Genomic DNA, 22,879 nt, shown 5'->3' on the forward strand with positions numbered 1-22,879 from the left:
GATGATTAGCCCCCTCAAATTATTTCAATTTAAATGTTGAACTTTATAACGCTGCATAGTATGCTACATGTAAACACAAGCTGCTATAAGGTGCACCTCTAGCAAGCCTTATATGTGAACAAACTGAAATAAGGAGTTTTGCACACTTTTCAAACTAAAACTGCACATTTCCACACACTGCATATGATGTGCTATTTACAGCATTTGTGTATGTATTGTTATCAAAGATTGTAGAGTGCTAAAGGCACATGATGGGGAACTTGAGCTTTATTGGTTCTTATTTCAGAATCAAAATGTTTTGTTATATCATAAATAGCTTTGATCATTCTCTGCAACTGATCTAATGTTGCATCAAAAGATTTGCTTGCTAAAATGGCGTCTAGAGCACATTTTAGCATGTGTTGCCCATCTTGCACCATTGGTACTCTATAAATCTTTGATTATAACTAACTGTCTAAATTCAATCACATACATCTCAACATGGGTTTGATGGGAGCTAGAGAAAACTCACAGTTAACATCCAAGCCAGAAAACATCAATTGCCCAATATTGCTTCACAGGGACTTTTTTATTTTTCTAACAAAAACAAAACACAAGGCCACTTTCTTTAAGATTTCAAAGTAAGAATAGTATTGTGTTGAGTATTTCAATAAGAATTGTCCTTATATACCAAACTAATTGTGATGTAAATAAGAGTTGTCAAAGTGTTTGTCAGTCATGCAGAGACAAGTCATAATTACATCAATGTTAAATTATTGTCATTGTTTTTAAACTTGGCTTCTAATATATGAAATAAAATGGACAAATCCAGATACTTGTAGACGTTATTATTATGCAAATGTCTTAACCATTGATTTAATCAATACATTTGTGTGGAATATATTGCATCATACTCTAGTAATACTGTTTAGGTACGTGGTCATTTACAAGTTGGCTAAACATCTGTACCTAAATCATAATGCAATATTTTCCATACTTTACTTTTATACCTTACCTATTCCAACTAATATATTTAATTTTTTTAAACAAATCTTTGGCGAATACACAAATAATTGTCAATTTATTAGGACAGCATTGGTAAACTAACAAACTGATAACATGGTGAATGTATATACCTTAAGCATCTGAAGTCAGATCTTAAGCATCTGAAGTCAGTAGACAAGGGTACCTCTTACTAATGGGTTGCGTTGTGCAGACATAGCAATCATCATGACTTTATACCTCTAGTCTAAGATGACAAATGATGACATCCATGCTTGGCGTGTATGGCCAGGTTAATAAGTAAAATAATCTGAATGCATTACTCTGATGCGCATCTAATGAGAATATAGGTGCAGTTATCTGTATCTGTATTCATATCACATAGCTCCATGATATCACATGCTTGCAAAACCTCTCTAGTGTTCAGCCGTTCATGCCCCCCATCCACAAAAACATTCACACATATGTTTGCCATCCAATGAACAGCAGTAATAGTTGCAGTTCAGTAGATGCCAATAAATCATTGTAAATTTCTTGGGTCTTTGGGCATTTAATATATTTCTACTCATTTAGATAATAAGAATGTCATGTTAAGGTTAATAAAGATGTCTGTAATAATGTTCTGATGACATCATCATAGATGATCAAGCAAGGTTTCATCTTAGGCACATATCCATTTGCGTCATCTGCAAATATATTCCCAGCTTTTGTCCTGTGTCATTTGCAAAATAGCGAGCATTCCATCCTCATCCACCGCCTTTTATCTCATGTTTCTTAAAACTCACTTCAGGAATCAACTCTGTTTAGCACCATACCTGTTAACTTCAATGAAACTTCCCTACGTGTGTATTTATGTGAAACCTTTATAGATGACCTATTGTTAGGGAATTAAGGATTATGTATCTATTCCAATTTTCTTTAGATCTTGAAAGAAATGAACAATTGGAGTGATTGATAACTCCTAGAACACTCTACTTGGGTTTCATTAAAACACCTTGCTAGTCATGTATTTCATGTATAACACTGTAGTAAGTTAAGCAGCCAATAATTCCACATTTGCCAGAACACAGAGCTTTAGAAGTCATTTTGCTGAGTAAGGCAGTTTTGTTAAACTGGATAAAGTTGTTATTGTATCATCACATTTCCTACTTGTAATGCCATCAATCTAATAAATGACTTGCTGTGTATGTACCCATACTCCTAGTTTGTGGATTTGCACCTTTCATTGTCTTGTTTCTATGGGTGCGTTCGTTTAGCTTCCCTGGGTCGACCTGGTCTGCCCCAGTACGTTCGAATAGCTTTGATGGGGCTCACCCGGGTCAGCCTTCAGTGCCCTGCTTGGGGGTGACCTGAGGTGCATGCCGTCACCACGAGAGGGCGAGTGTGATGGTTCGATTAACTCTTGTCAGGGGCTCACCTGAGTGAGTACTGCGGGGTCGACCCAGGGAAGCTAAACGAACACACCCTATAGCTTCAGAGCTACTTCCATTCCACCGAATCATTTCAACATCATCATACATGAATCATCATCTTTAAAATCAGCACACATGTTGCCTTCATTCAAGTGGGTTTATAAAGCTTTGAGTATCTAGCTCTACAGCATAGCCCACCCTAACAGATTTCCAGTTCCCCTCCCCCACGCTAGTGCCCCCCCCCCCCCCTCCGACAAAAATCACGCGAATGGCCAGTCCCCCACCAACTTAAAAAACGTTTTAAAAAGGCCCATTCTGACTGTATGTGTATCAAAACCTTCATTTACGTGTATTATTTGACACCTAAAACATTTGTAATTGTATTTAAGTAAGCCTAACATCCCCTCCCACCCCATCGCACACACACAGAGCACACACCACCAGCTCTGACAACAACAAGGCCCCCAATGTACCAATAAGCATCCAGGTATGTATGCATATAGATAAAGATAGAAATGGGGAGTCATTTTGACAACTCTGGTCCTTGGTGCATGTATACAACATTATGTCAAAAGCTGCAATATATGTGACCCAACATGAATACCAGTGACAAATGCAACTATTCTCTAAGTGAGAAAATGCATATTATCGTTTTCCCCAAGCGGATTTGGATAATTTGTTCACCATGCTCTCCGACTTGGCTAAAGACAAGCTAGCAGTGACTTCTAAGAAGCCCTTTGCTGGCGGCAAACTTTAGGAGGTTTTTAAGAAAGTTGACTTGGCCTCCCACAAGGACATGTTGTCAACCTCCTTCCTGCTTCTCCTCATTGAGTATCTAGTATCGGGTTGGGAGAACGACTCATGAGTGCCAGCAGATTTGTTAACCACAGCTTTTCATTGCCTTGTGTGAATACAGTCAGTTATGCACTGGAGTTCTTCACGGATTGGTACTGCGACAAGTACGTTCCGGGGGTGGATTTCACAAAGAGTTAAGACTAGTCTTATCTCGAGTTAGGACGAGTTATCCTAAGTTAGTCCTAAGTTAGGACTAGTCCTAACTTTGTGAAATCGACCCCTGGTGGCATATGGTGTTCATAAGGTGTTTTGCACCAGTGCGGATTGCTGTGACTTTAACTTGCACACCGTTTATTGTGTTGTGCGCTACCTACGTGGTTTACTGAAGATTAAACCTGTACCTATTTCAAAATGATTTGCATCTTTGAACAGCTAGGGGCCACCCTACTCGTGCGGCAGGTGGTGAGTGTATGGGGTCCCGAGCACTGCTCAAGCAAATGTGCTCGAGCTGTTGGCAACTGCAGTATTTTCAGACCCTGATTGTGGGCAGTAGAATCCTGGTTCAATGTGACAACACCACAGTGGTGCCTTAAATCAATCACCATAAATTGTGTAAAATGAAGACCAACTCTCTGAAGCTAAGCAGATAATGGGGGGTCTCCTCTTCACCTACCCAACACCCTGCCCTTATCTTGAATTAGCAAGTAGTTTCAGCACGATGCGCGTCTCAGTTGGTCATTATTGTTTCAAAATGTGGCCATATGATTATATTGCAACAAACGGGTACACATCCAAACATACAAGGGCACCAGACCAATTAAAATATTTCATTGCATAATCTCAAGAGCCAATGCAGAATTATAAATTCAATGTTGATTCAAGTTTCTTTGTCAATCTTGAAACTGTAGTACAATATTATATGCTAAGTAAGAGTGCGGTATGATCTTTCTAATATAGGTGGCCCAAGGTATCAACAAATATTCAGGATACTTTTAGATGCTCTGGGCTGGATTTCACAAAGAGTTAAGACTAGTTTTATCTCGAGTTAGGATGAGTTACTCTTCCTAACTTAGGACTAGCCATACATTTTTAATATCTCCTAAGGACTAGTCCTAAGTTAGTACTAGTCCCAACTCTTTGTGAAATCGACCCCTGAGACAGGCTATTTTGACTGATATTGAGTCACAAATGCGAATAGAAGCGCATATCTTGAACAATTTGCAACAACAAAAAACACAGCTTTCCTTGTTGTTCACAATGGATAGGTTAGAAGCAATGGTCAGTGCCTGCTGAGAAACTGAAGCCAACCATTTCTCTTCTCTAAAGACTAAAACATTCCAAGAATGAAACCACTCCTCAGTCTTTCATACAGGGTCTTCTGCATTATTTATTAGTTTGCGTTTTTATTACCATACAAAACAGTAGCAATTACCAAAGGTTGACATCAAGCCAGATATATTTCTTCTCACTTGAAACCACTATAAATGCAAGCCATCAATCCACATGTCACAACAAGTGACAAGCACCTCCAAAAGTGTGTATCAAAAATAATCTCAAGATGCCTTTACGGGAATTCTTAATACTTGAAATGAAAAACACATCACCCTGTTGCAGTAAAACATCAATTAATGAGAATGTTGACATATAAGCATCTACTAAAGGCATTGGCATTAATTAACAATACAACTAAGAACATAAGATACAGAGCAGGTATGCATCGTGCGTTACCTTTGCATTCATAATTGCACAATATTGAATAAAGAAGCGCTGTAAATCAACAACCTTAAAATGTTACTATTATTTAACATTAACACAACACACGTCTTACTATCGATATTAATCTTTATGCATTTGAAATGAAGATGTGCAGTTGTAGTCTGTTTAAAGGCTTCAGTCAATCTTGCTTAAAAACAACAATCATGGGACCCAAATTGAATTATTGTTTAAAACTGCATGAAAACCATTGGCCTCCATATAACAGCTGTTTACTAATGTACTTTGGATATTCGTTGGATTAAAAAGGTCTTATTTTTATTTATTTTTCTACAGCCCTCGCCTAACAGTAAAAGACAACAACTGTTCACACTTTAATTTTTATAAATGCCCTCATTAATATTATCAGAAATGAAGTGATTTCAAAATGCCCAAGAAAGCATAGTATAGTAATGACTTGGAACCAGTGCACGTAACCAAATATCCCAAATGCTGCCTGCTGAAACAAGGGTTTTTTATTTACAAAGAGAATCCAATTTAAATAAAACATAATTCAAAATATATATTAAGAGAGTTGTTATAAGTTAAACAAAACTACCGATACAAGTACAAAACAAAACAACAAATATAAACTATACAGATGCAATTCCAACTTTGATGCATACATAGCTTTTCTTTTGTAATTTGTTGGTTTCAGGTTATGTTTTCAGGGAACTTTCTGCCATTATAATTACACATCAGTTCATAACCAATGCCAAACCTACATATTATATTATTCAATGCCATTGTGAATGTCCATTATGATGTAAAATCCATCAAAGTTACATGGTGCATTTCCTTATTAGTAGTTTTAAATACTCACATTACTGTTTGCATTGAAATGGATACAATATTTTTTTGGTCATCTTAAATTTTGTTTTAACAAAACAATGGCAGTAGGTATTTTCTTACACTCTGTACAGCGAGTTTATGCCGACTCAAGAAAAGCATTTGGAGCATAACAACATAGGTCCAGGGGTCGATTTCACAAAGAGTTATGACTAGTCCTACCTTAGGACTAACTCGAGTAACTCGTCCTAACTCTAGACAAGACTAGTCTTAACTCTTTGTGAAATCCACCCCTGGTGAATTAATATTCTACCATTTTGCTATTGACTCTTTACTGTCTAGATCATTTATCTATGCATAAGTTCAAGGGTATATTGTTTTATATACAGAATCCCCCTTTAAAAAGAAGGGGGGGGGTCACCATGCTCATTTATTTTCCAACAACCAATTATAATTCCTGGGGAGGATGCTTGAGACAAACATCCTTATAAATTGAAACAGATTAATTGGTTACAAGAAAGAGAGATGTGATCCAAAGGCTGCTCAGTCCAGACCATAGTTGACAGTAATTGAAGGTTTTGTGGCTTGGTGATTGTAGTCTTCTAATGCTACATGTAGTCATAACAAGGACAGTTGGCTCCCCTGCCAAAGCTGCCTGTCATAGCGGCTCTATCTTAACTCCAATGGTTTCTCATCAACCTAATCAGGTCCCAATTCCATAGAGTTGCTTAAGCAAACAAAATGGTTAAGCACGAAAATAGCTCGCTTATTTTACACATGTTACTGACCAAAATTTCATGCCATATACATTGCTTGTGACTGGTATTTAGCTGCTGTTTACTTAGCATAACAATTGAGTGGAGTCTTGGCCGGAATCTGATTTTACTAGGCAAGGATTTGTTTGGCTACGCAACATTTTGAGCTTAAGCAGCTCTCATAGAGTCGCTTAAGTAGACAATAAGTAGAAATTAGCAGGATACCAGATTTACAAATTGTAAATATGATATGATAGTTTGGCAGATAATCTACTGGTAAGCATAGTTTGTTGTGCTAAGCTACTATTTGTGCTTAATCGGCTCTTAGAAACTGGGCCCTGCATGATGTCAATATTTCTTGTTATGCACAATAATCTCATTGCTTAGTACAGTCACAACTTCCAAGGAATGCAGCATCCACACACAGACAATTCCTATCTTTGGAGACATCATGAGATGCGATCCCTCTATTTTATCTCCTATTGAATAATGAACACATTGTTCATGTATAACGTTTTTGTCCTTAATACATGTCCAAGTTGTAAGACATTACATTTTCAAGATGGCAACATCCCATCTTATTTGTATTTATTTCAAGTTTGATTAGCTGTATACAATGTGGAAACGTAATGTTATAGTAGACCTAATAAGTACAGTATGACCCCTGGACAACTATACATGTAAGCTTACAAAAATTACCCAATCTGCTGGACATAAACACACTAACAGGGTCTACTCTGTAGTAACTTGTTGACAAGTCATTAAATGTTTGTCACAGTAATAGAATAACGGCTCTCAAGGGACTAGACTCACACGAGACTGCTGGTCATGTGCCACCTCTGCTCTCGCGCCAGTAGTCCGGCGCCAGCAGTCTTACGAGGGCAGTAAATAGTCATGTGAGAGCCATTACTGCGACAAACATTTAACGACTTGTCCTCAAGTCTACACCATGTATTATGGTGCTTGTCACCTATGCTGTTTTTTTAATTTGTTAGAATATAAAATAAAAGTGAAATGAAATGAAAGAAAAGGGTACCCCTTTTGAAGCATTGGCATTGATCATGTACTGCCAATAAAACAAATGTTTAATGTGTTTTTGTTGTACTGAGTTCTGAATGGATAGAATATGGCTATTATAGTAACAGAATGCTGGTAGGTATGAATGCTATCTCCATCACTGCACAACAAAGATCACATTCAGTGGGTATTGTTGACAAGATAGAAATTGTGTTCATATGATGCCATCTATCCAAGACACTATCTTAATAATCAGGGGCCAATTTCATAGAGCTGCTTAGCACAAAACTTTGCTTAGCATAAAATTTCTTCCTTGATAAAAACAGGATTACCAACCAAATTTCAACGTGACTTTCAGGATAAGCAAACAACAGCTGAATACAAGCAATATGCAACAAATGGCATTTGGCCCTAGTTGGAGGAAGAGTTGCTCATTTGCCCAACCTTTACCCCATGGGTACATGGCACTGCCATTGCATGTCCATTGTTCTATTTACCTACTCATCCATAGAAGATGCTGGCTGATAATACCATAGTGCCACACCCTTAACCAAATCAGTGAAGCATGACATTCAATATGATTTGATGTATTAATGCACAATGCTCTAATTGTCAAACAGTGCATGCAGATGAAATGATGAACTATAGACCATACCAGTATCATAACATGTACACAGAAAAATGATTCCTTCCATAGACCAATCCTTTACATGATACACAGGAAAAATATGGACGAGCATGTGTGACACCCCCCCTCCCCCACCCCCCCCCCCCACCCCACCCCACCCCTTGGTCTTCAATTCAGGGAACAAAATAGGGGGGAAAAACTATCCTAATAAACTAGCAGCAGCTCGTTTTTTTTTTGCAATTTTATAGTATCATAACAATGCAAAGCTTTTGTGAGCGCATTCTTGGCTGCCATTCATTCAATTGTTTTAAAAAGACGAGTGTTTTTAAGAGCTGTAGAGAATTCCATCAAAGACAGTGGACACTATTGGTAATTGTCAAGACCAATCTTCTCTCTTGGTGTATCTCAAAAGCATAAAATAACAAACCTGTGAACTCAATTGGTTGTTGAAGTTGTGAGAGAATATTGGAAGAAAAAACACACAAGTTGTGTGTTTTCAGATGCTTGTATTCGAAACCTAAGCTGAGTTCTCGAATTCAATTCAAATATTTTAGTGATAAATTACTTTTTTCTCAAATACTACGATACTTCAGAGGGAGCCGTTTCTCACCATGTTTTATACTGTCAACAGCTCTCTATTGCTCGTTACCAAGTAAGGTTTGATGCTAACAATTATTTTGAGTAATTACCAATAGTGTGCAGTGCCTTGACAGGTACAATGTACTATGACTTGAACCTTAGATAACCTTTCATGGGTAATCAGGGCAGATATCTGAACCTATGGACAAACAATAGACAGGCCCGATACTTCACGGAGGCCTCCGTGTCCCATGGTCATTGCCTTGGTGCCCTTGAAATGCTCCAGTACAAGTTTGCAATTTTATCATAGGGTGCCCTTTACCAAGAAGAAAATGCCTTGGTGCCCTTGCCCTTTCAAAAACGAAGCATACAGCCCTGAATAGACCTTGCTAAACAAGGAAACTAGACTACATGTCCTATGCTGGAGCTGCTACATCATGTACCACACTGATCATTGAATTGATACAATTCTTGATTGGAGTACCCCTATAGAATGATATCAATTCTTTCCATTGTACAATTCATGATTTAGCAACAAACCTTGTATTGTGCATAATGTAATGTATGTACCATCCCATGTACACTGTATGCATACTGTGTAGGGGGTGATGTGGTCTCAGAACCAAAACTGATTTGCATTTTGTTTTTAACTAAAACCAAGCAACTAAAATCAGCTTTTTGGACAGCAGATACAATCATACATGATCGTGGATAACATTTCATATATAAAAAATATTGACTTTTTGCTATTAGATTGCATTTAACAGGTACTGTTTGCCAGAGAATTACATTGTTAAAAAGATAATCTATTTAGTTCTTGATAAACAACCACATTTTCAAAACATTTTTGAAATCATTTGTAGCTTTATCTATTGTGTTTATTACTGTGCAAGTGCATTTTTAGGAGCCTACTACAATTTCCATAGTTATAACAAAATCACAATAAGTACCCCCCAAAAAAAACGTTTTACCTAAAATGAATGGCTGCTTACCAACTACATGTAAATGAACAATGGTTAACTGTGCTACCAGTTCAACACTCAAGCTTGGACTTAGTGTAAAAGTCACATCATCCTTTTTACAAAAAGAGTGACTGAGTCCATTCCAGGACATTTTCTGGCAGGCAAGGTTCTACACTGGTCATATTTTTTTTATATGGACTATAGCACTCGGCAATATAAAGGATAACATTAGTGGTAAGCTAATGGCTCTCAAACAAACGCGCCAAATCTCACTAAAATTTGCGTGCATACATAACCAAGTTTTATGTTTACTTGCGTGTAATATAAGTGCAGTTTAGCGCTCCAATGATGTGGTGACCGTGTGATGGTGGAATGTTAATCTAACCTCCGGGTATTTTCAACAGAAGTGACATTATTAGTGCGGAGTGCTAGTTTATGTTTTGCATTGTAATCAGCCTTTCCCATGAAATGTGTAAACCCCACATCATGCGTGTGCGAAATGCGGGAACATCATGCATTTTTGCGTGGACTGTTAGTAAGGATAAGCCTACATGAAAGATTTGATATGTGCCCCCTTTCTTCGTATCAGAAGTTGATACGAAATCTAGAATGTAAGAATTTGTTTTCTTCCGTTGAGTTACAGCTTAGTAGAATAAAGCACTGTGCCTGCAAAACTAAAAAGTCCAGGCTCAGTGGCTCTTTTGTCCATGTAAAGAAAATGTCATGATTCAGGAGATTAACCTACCATCACTGTGTTGCATGGCAAATATACTGAATGAACAGTACATTGGAAAGTGTGTGTATAATTTACTTCACAAACAAATCCGTGTATAATCTGTCACTTTGACCCAATGTTGCTTCCTCTGATATCAAATCCAGAGACCACAAAATAAAGTTTTGTAGGCAAAGGCACACCATACACATACAATGTACTCCAAGATAGTCCCAACCAATCGCCTTAAATGTACAATCCAATTATAAATCAATCTACAGTTATTGGTAGGTCGATGATTAGACCCTAATCTTGGCCTTGCTGCCCTAGTAAAAGGGCATTCAAAATGCCCCGCTGGAAACTCCCCTTAAAATTGCTTTGTCCTTTCAAAGAACCAGTCAATCCATAATCTGAGTCTATTAACCACACCTTGGCCCCAAACAAAGTAGTTGCTAAATAGCGAGGACAGTATCATTCCCCAATGTCAAATTGTACACTGGACCACGGGCCTGAGGCAAAGAGGTTTTGTGTCACAGGCCAGTAAACTAATAGTCTTGGTGCAAGACGTTTCTCGTTTTCCATTCACGCATCGACACCTGACTTAGTCCACTCACCGTCTCGCGGGGCGGTGAGTGGACTATGTCAGGTGAGTCGTTGTGGGCGCTGTTGGTGAGTTAGCCGCTCTGTGCGTAAAAAGAAAACGAGAATCGTCTTGCACTAAGACTAGTAAACTAATGACTGGACAAGTCTTGCAATCTTAGGGCTTCTTCAACTGAAGAAGAATACCTATAAACGCTGTGCAACATTCTGTTCAAACATGTCAAATGTTGTCTTAGAGTCTGATAGAATTCCTTTCAATTCTATTTAGTAATGAGGTATTATCTACCTACCCATGAAGACAAATGAGATCAAATCTGCTTTTATGTCTTAGTACTTGTTTAAATAAAAACAGTTAAATGTATACATGTTAAGCTTTGTCATGACATTTTTAATTTGTCATTTTGTTTTAGATTTCTGAATTGTAAAAACAATTCCGGTCCAGTAAACATTTTTTATTCACAAGCCCTGTGGTCTTGTGCATTTTTACCCCAAATTCGAGCCCAGATATCTACAAGGTTTTTATTATTGTCAAAGGCCAGGTATAATATCCAAAATATTTAATTTAAGTTCAATGTAGTAAGAACAATCAGTACAAAATCATACTTCTTGGACGAACTTGAATGTTTCAGGACTGTACACATTCTGTCCATTACATTATGTACATCATGGTGTCAGAATGACATAGGTTTTGATTTAGCCGTCTTTCATCAGTTGTTAATGAGGGATTATACAAGCATTGAAAATGAATCAATCATTTACAGTTTGATTTGTAGTTACACCTATGCATCCGTTTAGAATGACTTCAACAAAGTTTATTTGCCTAACAATCCATTAATTGGGCCTTGTACAATACTTACTTTATATCCACGCGATAATACAACTATTGTCACAATATTTTCCTACATTTTTGGCTTACACCATTATGGTACTGAATGACACTGTTGAACTAATATAAGTTATCACACAACCGCGAGTGGAATACGGAAAAATATAGCACTTCTGCGCCTCATATCCAACGAGGCCGCTATATTTTCCGTATTTCCACGAGCGTGCGTGTGATAACGTATTTATCTTCTATGGCGCGCGACACCAAAGACGCAGGTAGTGATAATAGCCATGCAATATAGGTTTTTATCACCACTCCATTCTGCGAATCTGATGGAAGGATTAGCGCGTACTTGAAGATAAAGTTTGATATGACTATTTTGTTGAGTATTAGAGAGTTGATAGCAACAACAATGCATCCTTGCGCCATCTATTCTACATTATTTACATGTTTGTTAGGTATGTTGACTGAATCTTCTTCAGATACAAATGATGTGAATGTATTAATCTTGCTGTGTCTGGTTACACCATCACACCTTCTTCATCATCATAACCATCATCAATATTTGCTGTCCTTTGGTCTTCCTCTTGCTTCTTGGCCAATAGTTCATTTTCATATTCCACAAAGTCATCAAATAGACTTGGCCATGCCTCGTTGTCATCATAGTTTGTCAAATCATCTCCAATGACTTCAGTGAAATTGAGAAACATTTGCCAAGTATCCCTTGATATACCACGTACTTGATGAGCCAGTAAGAACTCACACCATCTCTCTAGTATCTTGACATATCTCTGTGAAAAGACAAGCTTCCAAAGTGGTATTGCCATATCACAAGGAAGGGAGCGTTGCCCACCTTCCACATCCAGTCCAAAGTTAAACGTGAAGCGATATAAATCTTTAAAAGTCACTTCATTTTTGACTTCGTTCATGAGTTCCTGGAACTTACTCATAATAGCTTTGATGGAGTCTGCTCTCAGAGCTCGACACCCATTCACAAACTCTGTTCTCGTAAAGCGACACATTGCAGAGGCTTGAAATTTCCAGGCTAAGACAAGCACGATAAACTCCTCAGCATTAACCTGTAAATCCTGACAAAACCTTTCCATTCCATCATCTAGGATTGCATCTTCATAGCTATCTTTGTACTTCTCAAATAGCCTATTGACTTTACTCTCTGAGAAATCTGACTTGGACTGTCTGTGTGTACTGTCTACTCCGTTGCGAGTTGATGATGCTTTAGCTTTGTCTTGATAGTGCATATGAGAGCCATTAGATTGTATCCGTTCCATGGTAAGTTGTTGAGTTGTTGGTGCTGAGGCTATAATCGGTTCACGTTTGGGCACAAGGGGTGGGGCACTCTCGGTATCAGTCAACGTACTCTGCGCTGTCAGGGTGGCGCTTTTGTCTGGAAAAGGCAACCCAGCTTTGGATCTGCCATGACTGTCTGACCCATCATTCTCACTGCAACTAGAGAAGCACTTTCCCATTGGGACAGTCTGTACAGCAATGATATTCACTAGCTCCTATGTTCACATTCTCATCCTTGTGCAATCTCAGTCAAACATCAGGATGTCTTTAGGTGAGTTGTCATCAATTAACAAACAACTCAGTGTCCCTCTGATCTCAATCTTCAATGAATCCTATTAGGATGGCTACCTGAAACACAATCAAACAAAGTCAATTACCTACTCAATTATGCACACATCTCCCTGTGTAACGTCATAACCAGTACATAATATAAAAGTACTATTTTACAATACATATCTTGAACAGTTGTGCAGTAAACCCAATAACTTAACTTTGTTGACCTAATTTAAATATAAGCTTCAACATCTATAATAAGTTAGGTTGGGTTACATTTCACTAGGCAACTTAACAGTGGATACACGTGTCAGTTTTAATCAACACAACAGTGTTTTCAAAGGGGTTTTTCCTTTTATGGGCACCAGCAGTAAGCCAATTTTTCCGTCTTTGAATCAACCAGAATGATTTCGGATTTTAATTATGCCAACAGCAAAAAGACTTTTGTTACGTTTTTTATCCAACATCACTTAAAGCGATAATTTTGGCATTCATGAATTACTTAATGCATGATTTCTCCTACAATGGAGAAGTCGCTTAATGGATGCTACACATGCATGCTCCGAGTGCCGCTCAATGTATCCTGGGAGGACCACGTAACCAATGAAGACCTATATGGCAAGCTCTGTCGGAGACAAATTCGCAGCCCGTCGGATGCAGTTAGCAGGCCACTGTTACAGGCACCCGGAGTTGGAGGCACACAAAGTCATTCTCTGGAAACCAATTCAAAATACTCCTCGCTACTGAGGAGTATAAAAACAATGTCTATTCCTCAATAAGGTCAGCAACCTTGGTACTAAGTTTTCTGGCTGGAGACCCTGAATCAATAAAGTGACAAACAGGTTTGTCTACATGGCCTAACTACATCCCTGACCCAGTTCCCACTGGACCCCACATTGATCCCGCATTGATCCCGCAATTCGAGAAAAGGGCGATCAGACCCCGCAAATTGAGGGCAAGCATCCGTTCACAAAAGGTGGATCAGCGCGCAATCATTCTCAAGTGGGAACGCGACTGCGATTCACATCCTTTTTGCGGGGTCAGGATCTTGTAATTGTGGATCCAGTGGGAACGCAGTCACTACTGACAGGCTAGTAGTGTAGTACTATAACAGGTTTTGTTTACACCGAGGTCATTGACTTTGCTTGTGAACTTGGAGGTCGACAGAACCATCATCAACAGAGGAAAACAAGATGTACTGGCCAGTGAGATTATATTAATATTAAACTTCATTTCATTTCGTTTAAAAAGGACCTTGATGACATGTAAGAAACAGGCAGTGAACTAGGAGGGTTTACATAAATGTACAAGTGACAGTGTGGGTGTTCTTCCCATCAAATGTTAATAAGGGAATCAATGTGTGGTGAAGAGGTTTTCAACTAGTGGTTTAAACCCACACCGAGGCCTGGACTTCGTCGAGGTAAATTATCAAGAACCAGGCCTCAGCGGGTTTAAACCACTAGTTGAAAACCGATTCAACACACTTTGATTCCCATTCATAAACACCTTTTCGGTAAAAAAACATCAACACTTTTGGGTCAAAAGGTAAAACAATAAATGAAAAAGTTATAATTATTCAATGTTTTCTTCCAACACAACACCCCTCCAGCTATGAAATGGTAAAGCCCTCCGCCACCTTCGGGTAAACAACTCCTTATAAGGGAATGCTGTGCGCGACGCGCGTATCGCGTGATGTGGCACAACTGTTTCAGCCGTTGCTCTCGACCAATAGGAATGAAGAAACTGTCTTATACGCACAGGTGCAAGCGCGCGTGTCACGCCCATGTTATAACACTTTTTACTGGTGTTACATCTGTTACATCATCCGTTCAAACAACACCTCGTGATGGCCTCTCGACCAATCAGAATGGATAAACTGTCTTAGGTATTTATGAATGTTCTTTAAAATGCACACTTTTGGTATTTATTCAAAATAATTGTAAGTAAGCATAAAAAACTTACTGGTCATGAGCAATGGAGGGCTGTTGATAGTATAAAACATTGTGAGAAATGGCTCACTCCGAAGTAACATGCATTCTGTACCGTATGTAGACCTAGTTTATGAGAAAGAGGTAATTTCTCACTCAAATATTAAAAGACTTCAGGGCTAAAGCCTTTTAATATGCATCTGAAAGCACACAGTGTATACAGTGCAACAAGGGTGTTTTTTATATCATTATTCTCTCGCAACTTCGATGAACAATTGAGTCCAAATTTTCACAGATTGTTATCATATGTTGGGATACACCAAGTGAGAATACTGGTCTTTGACAATCACATCTTCCAAATTTGACTACATGCCTGACTGTAATACATTCAAGTAATACCTGCAGGAATCACTGGGCCATAACATTTTCCGTTCCGAATGATTTGCAACACAAAACTTGAAACATATTGTATGTGAAATCACATTTAACCTTTAAAAAACTAATTCTGACTAGTATTTTTATGAAGAGTGCAGAATGTATTGTGTACTAGAGGATTGAGGTCATTCCATGTAGGAATGAAATGTATTTTGCAATTATACAAATGATTATACATCATTCCAGGATTCAGTCTCTATTTATTAGATTGTCTAGACTCTTTATCAAATTGTTAACGATCTATTACAAGTTAGCCATGTGCATGATAATCACTACACATTGCACCAGCCTAGCCAAACAATGCATACTGTAGGGTATGCATTGCAGAATCAAATCATGTCACGGTTTGATACTGCGTCGTGATTAACAGCTAAAGTCTCATCAAATACATTCCGCATATCGACATGACCCGATGTGCAAATGTGCTTTCAGAATAATCTTGTCTGAAGCAAAAGCACCATGCTTCCATGTAAATGTTTACCATAATTATACGGTAATGGTACTTACATGTATGGCCCTTTTCAAAACCATAGCTTCGGCTTTTTGGACTCGGTGTCGGATCCGCCCTCTCGTCTGAAGCCCTGAGCACCTATACGCACAGCACAGGCAATTGTCGAAACAACTGCGGGGCCAAGCTAGCCTCAAGCCGAATCCAAAGCCGAAGCCGTCATTTCGAAAAGGGCCTATATTTTCTCAAAGTGGGAAATATTTGTGTACATGTCACTACATTTCTTGCAAAGTTTTTGGAAACATTAAGAAATGTTGACAACCTACTACAAAATATTAAGCAAGCAGAATTTTTCACTGGAAACCTTGTACACCCTTTCGTGTGAAAAGATTTGGTATTCACTGACCGACGTTTCATGCGAAAGCAGTCTTATCATGTTTATGTGAAAAATACATTTAAAATTTAAAAAATACATTCATTTTTGTAAATTAATAATAAACATTCATAAATTGCTGCAAATACATTGGATGATATAGTCTTGTGTGAAATATTTGTCAAATAAGTAAAACGATCGAAGGGTCATGGTTAAAAAGACTGGCATGTACTGTACTGACTCTAATGGATACAAACAAATATGAACTATATTTGATCTTGTGGAAGTATCGTGGCCGAACGATTAGGAGCCCTGAACTCAAACTCTGGTGTTTCTGATCAGCAGAGTGTGGGTTCGAATCCCCAACCATGACACTTGTGTCCTTAAGCAAGACACTTAACCATTGCTTCATCTTTCGGACGGGAAGTAAAGCCATTCTGTGTTCCTGGTTAGATTGGCAGTACTTGTAAACCATTACATGGTGCTATGTATAACGAGTAGATTTCATAATTCAAACGTAGCCCCACAAACCTTGCAGGAAAGTACTGTTTTAAAGTGCCAGGAACATCAACTGAGTGGCGAATATGCATGCTATGACGCCATGATTACTATTATTGTTATCTTAGAATTCTTAAAGTGTGGGGTTTCGTAGGTTTTTAAAAAAAACATGTTGCCTTGGATCGGACGAGTTGGTCTATGAAAAGCGTTTGTTAAACCGTTGTTATGAAATACATGGTTTAAGATGTTTTAAAAGTAGAATATAATGATCCACACAAGTATCAATGAAAATTGCATGGTTTTCATTTTACGTCGCAAACTAACACGGTCGGCCATTTATGGGAGTCAAAGTTTTGACTCCCATAAATGGCCGACCGTGTTTGCCGACGAGGTAAAATGAAAACCACGCAATTTCGAGGCATATTTGTGTAGATCATTGTATTCTACTTTTACAACATCTTTCTAACCATATTGATTTTATAACAAATGGTCACAGGACGCTTTTCAAAGACCAACTCGTCCGATCCCAGGCAACGTGTTCCTTTAAACTCGATAGAAACAATCGCTTCAAAAAGTACATGTAGATTTATTTCTTTTTTAAAACATTGTCTGAAACACTAAAAAAAAAGTACATTTCCTATAGAATTTTTTTTATTTCATCAAAATCTTATGTTTAGTATAAAAACTAGAGGATTTAAACTTACTTGCTCTTCCCTCAACAATAAATTGTATAATTTATGTTAATTTTGGTGAAATGTGTTGTTGAGTTTCATCTTCAACCCTCTCGATTGACAACAGGTTGTTTCCTCTTTCATCTACATAAATGCACACCATTACATGTACATCAAAACCAATACGTTAGCCTTACCAAGTACTGTTGCACTACACTGTCCTGTACACTGTTCATCATTTCCCTAGTGTGCTGTTAATAGGCCTACACAATAATGTAAAATTACCCAATTAAAATGAGTTACACTACAGATACTACAGTGTAGCTCCTAGCTATTGTTTCCATGGTTTCTATTGAATGTCTGCTAGCCTACAGTTTATTTAGCCACATAAACAAAGTAAACAAGGAATACTATGCATGCAGTAGACTACATGTGCATGTACCACATGTTAGCATTTATTTAGATTTTCTTGATTACTACCCGTCTAGACAGAAGTCATACCATATGGCTTTATCCTACCTTAATGGGTCCTTTCTCTTTGAGCTATAAAAAGGATCCAACCCATCATTTTTATGCAAATGCACAACGCATACATACTGTGCAGCAGAGTGTCCAGGTGTTAATCATACTGGACTTACCAACAGCCTGGAATAGATTGCATACATACAATCACGCAGTACCTCGGTAACAAATTGTGAAGTTTGATTGGTCGAGAACTAATCACGTGCCGTGCAAAAATTACGCGTATTGCTAAGGATGCGCGCTATGCGGGTAACATGAAAAGTGATGTACACCGGTGTACATCACCTTGATTGTCCCAGTGTTGGTCGATTTCCAGCGCTGTGAACGAAACACCCGCGTGTTCGAGGGAATAGTCAGGAATTGTTTCTTGTTCGTCTGCTTTAAAAAAATGAATACTCTGTCGTAATAATGGTTGAAGATAACGACAGAACTTGGAGAAGAGGAATATTAATGTTACCAAGGTATAACCACTTCACTGCTTATGTTTCAGTTACATGTAGTTACCTGTTCATGTTTGTTGTGTTGTCATTTAGCCTTCGAGAAAGACTCTGGGTCAAAACATCAGGCCATTAACTATTTTTTGCATTTATACCAACGGTCCATTTGGTTGGTAAGTTGTTTGCAACAACTAATTTTATTGTCTCAAGGTATAACAAAACAATTGTTGCACGCTGTGATTGGGGTCCATGGGTTTTGTACACCCTCGGGGGTTCGCCTCGGGTGCCATTTGCCCCATTGGGTGTACTGTTACAAATTGTCATGGACCACGTCACAGCGCGCAACAATTGTATAATGTACACACAATGTATGTGTGTGTTTATTAGTACATAATTTATTGAAAATACAGGGTTCTCCACATTGCGGTTTTGTCTGGGCACTGTGCCCATCAAAAATTCTCAAAATACCAAGTGCAACCATTCAAAAATGTAGCGCCCTGGCAGAAAAGTTCAAAAAATAGTTACGACTAACAAAAAACACCGTTTCAAAGCGCTAGTAAGTAGATTGATCTTTTTGTACCAGATCTTTATGATTAGAAGAAGTGGATATTTTGCAGGCAAACATTATATGGAATGGGGGTTGCTTCCATAAAAACATAAACCGTAAACGCATATGTTTTGTACCATTGGTCTGCCCTACAATATGGCCACTTTCATTGCAACAAAGGGGTTAATCAATATGGTCTACAGGCTTACATACTGGAGAATGTTTGCTAAGCGGAAAACTGGTCCACACTAACCAATGGTTCATGTGTTTAAATATAACGAAAGCGGTGTTAATTTAGGATTCTCTTCGTGTTGAGAATTTATCGATTGTTGCAGAGTGAATTTTCTGGACCCACCGTGACCTTTCACATGTGAGAACAAAAGCACACAAAGTAATGAGACTAGATTGGGCGTGAACTGTGATAATTAGCCAGGACAGGGCATCGCATAAGGGTGTTTAAACGTATGATTTAAACACAGTAAGAAGTGTTTAAACATACATGTACATGTAGGCTTGATGTGGGACCTTTCGATGGCGTTTATTTATTCACCACCACAACCCTGGTAGTTAAAGACCTCGTCGCCTACTCTTTTATTCACTTAAATACAAAAATAACTAATTGTGCTTTATTTAAAGGGCAAAAATTTCTGAATAACAAGATCAGTTGGGAACTGTATCTTCTGTTGCAGAAACGGGAAAGAGATTTTGTCCATGATTAATAATGTTATGTTCATATTTGGAGACGGTAGGCTGTTTCACTCTCAATACAAAAATAATTAAAACAATTTCTTTCTGAAACTTAGCAGTCACATAATTTACACCTTTTAAGAAGAAGTTCGGATGTTTAAATTTAAAAAAAGCATACCTATATTATTTGAAACTTTGCAGTGCATATTAAGGTTTACCTTGATTCAGAACCGAATGCAGAAGCAGTGGGGGCATTTGATGGTTGCGCTATATGCGACATGCGCACGACATGTACTTCATGTGATGCTCCCTTTCATTACACGGCAAAACAATGCCCTCGCTTGATATTTTTCTATTCACAATTAACCTTATGTGGAGGAGAACTATTATTATTAAGGTGAGGTTTGCGGTTGGTAACAGTATTTATAACACCATGTGAGAAATCTATTTTTAATAGGCCTTATGCACATGACGTCATTTCAGTACGGCGCCCTCGCCTTGAGGTCAAAAGGCGGTTGTTCATTGACTAATCTATGTGCTTTTCGATTGTTTCGTCACCGTTTGACCTCAAAGATGGCGGCTGGATGACGTCAATTCATAAGATCTGTAGACCTAAAAACAAAAGTCTCCACGCAGCCAGTCACGTGACCATGGTCAGTCAGCAAACAGAAGAAAGTATTGTCTTGATAAACAGTGTAGACCATCCCATTGGAAATTGCACTGTCAGTCAATAAATGGTGATGTCTGAATAGTTTACTACTGATGTGTTACTCACTGTTACACTTACAGTGTTAGTGTTATTGAAAATGAATGGAGAATTTTAAACTAGTTTATCGCTCCTCCATCGGCATCGCAATGGTTCAAACCACACCAACCTTAAGTTTCTTATATTCCCTCACCAATGCAGAATGTGCAGTTTAAAGTTCATACACTCTGACCATTTCCTTCCTCCATTCCCTGACATTGCAGACATTTAATATTTGTATGTAATTTTATACTCTCCTCAGTTCATTTATTTCCAACCAAACAAAGTAACGTGAACAATCCAGAAATTCATTAGTTTGTTCGGAAAATTATTATTTAGAACAAGTTTACCTACCAGTGTAAATCAGCTTTTACTGATGATGGGTACCACACATGGGAGTCATATCTTTAATATTCTTTGTTGTCGTGGAAAGGTGGAAATCGCGATCTCTTCACATCATCACAAGTCACTAGTCACACACTGCATATCACACAACGCATAGCGAAACAGCTGCAGCCAAAACACTCAACAGGAAGTGTTGGATCACCACCGCCGACCGAATGACGTCATGTCACGTGACTCTTCACAAATTGCGCCGCCAGTCGGCCAGTCGCCGTGCCGCCGCCGCCCGACGCCCTTGCCCGTTTACAATTCCATTTTAAAGTTTGGAATTTTTAACTCAAATGGATTATTTCTAGCTATAATTTTGACATTTTTATGAAATCGCCGAACGGTCTAGTTCACCGATGGCTCAGACTCTGAGCTGAGAACAGCGCTGTTGTCAGCAGCAGACGCGAGAGGGTTCGAATCTCAGTCATGGCAGTCTTGTGCCTTTGAGCATGCAATGTACACACCCAATATTGCTTCGTAAAAAGTTGGGAAGGTGATGCATTCTGCTTAATCAGTCAGGCGCAGAATGATGCTCTTACCTACACCCTTCTGGACTGTGAGGGGATGTTAAATAAATTATCTTGGAAAAATGGGTTTGGGCGGTATTTTACTTTATTTTATTTTATTAAAATATGCCGGGAGCCTATCAGTATAATAAGTTTTATAAATTGTTAATTTTTTCCCCTGCATACATACACTTTGCACTTGGGGTTCATCAATGTTGGTATGACAACAAGAGATGTCATTATGATAACTGCAAACTTCATCACCAACTTACTACTTGGAGCCAACGGGACATGGTGGTGTTGTAGTGATAAAAGAAGGGATATCATCCCAACAAGAATAGTTTCCAGTTGTCGTACAGATGGGCCCGGGGAAAGCAGACATTCCGATTTAGAAACATCGTGCCCTCCTGTCATCCAATTAACAATTAAAATGAAGCTAAAAGTAATCTTCGACACACTTATTAATTGATGTTTTTAAATTGCCACGTGGGTGTGTATAAACCTTTGTTAATGACCGGTAAAAAGTGTTGAAACATGGGCGTAACAACGAGCTTGCACCTGTTCTTATAAGACAGTTTATTCACTCCTATTGGTCGAGAGCAACGGCTGAAACAGTTGTGCCACATCACGCGATACGCGCGACGCGCACAGCATTCCCTTATAAGGAGTTTTTTACCTGAGGGCGGCGGAGGGCCTTACCATTTCATAGCGTGAGGGGTGTTGTGTTGAAAGAAATCATTTAACAATTATAATTTTGGAATTTATTTTACTTTTTGACCAAAAAGTGTTGATGTTTTTGGTCGAAAAGGTACGGTATTTATGAATGGGAATCAAAGTGTGTTGAACACACGGACACACGGGTGACGGGATTTTTTTATTTGGTTGTCCGGAAGTGTGATACAATGAAGGAATGTTTGCAAGGACTTCGAGCTACAAATTAATGTTGTTACCCACAATACAGTGTCATCTTACAAGGGGGCAATATCACAAAAGTTATACTAATGTACCAATTAGGCAACATAAATCAGCAACATACATTTTTGTCTGGTTAGAAAGACATGGTTGTAAATGTTTATTAACAGAATTTAAGTCACATAAAAAAGTTGGGCATTTTTAACGTTTTCTTTTCCTCTGCATCGGATACAGAGCAACTGTTTTTCTTATTTCTGTCTCTTTTAGATCTAAACCTTCACTAAAGACAAAACAACCAATTATGGCAGAATATTAAATTAAACGCCGCGGGTTCATCATGTTGGATGCTGTTGAATTTATGCAAGTGTCGCAGAAACAGGAAAAAGTCAGA

General features: G+C 38.3%; 1 protein-coding gene across 2 annotated transcripts; it reads right to left on the reverse strand.

The window, feature by feature from the left end:
• Positions 1-11,445: 11,445 nt before the first annotated feature.
• Positions 11,446-21,210, reverse strand: LOC139944384 (DCN1-like protein 3). 2 transcript variants are annotated; one of them, XM_071941390.1, is made up of 2 exons: positions 21,035-21,210; positions 11,446-13,460 (listed from the first exon to the last, which is right to left on the reverse strand). In XM_071941390.1, exon 2 carries the CDS (start codon positions 13,293-13,295, stop codon positions 12,330-12,332), a length of 966 nt encoding a protein of 321 aa, XP_071797491.1. In that variant the 5' UTR covers positions 13,296-13,460; positions 21,035-21,210; the 3' UTR covers positions 11,446-12,329. The 2 variants fall into 2 exon arrangements, with proteins under 2 accessions (XP_071797491.1, XP_071797490.1); XM_071941389.1 differs by having other exon boundaries at positions 21,031-21,210.
• Positions 21,211-22,879: the final 1,669 nt, after the last annotated feature.

The sequence above is a fragment of the Asterias amurensis genome, chromosome 11 (genome assembly GCF_032118995.1).
Source record: "Asterias amurensis chromosome 11, ASM3211899v1".
NCBI classification, from domain to species: Eukaryota; Metazoa; Echinodermata; class Asteroidea; order Forcipulatida; family Asteriidae; genus Asterias; species Asterias amurensis.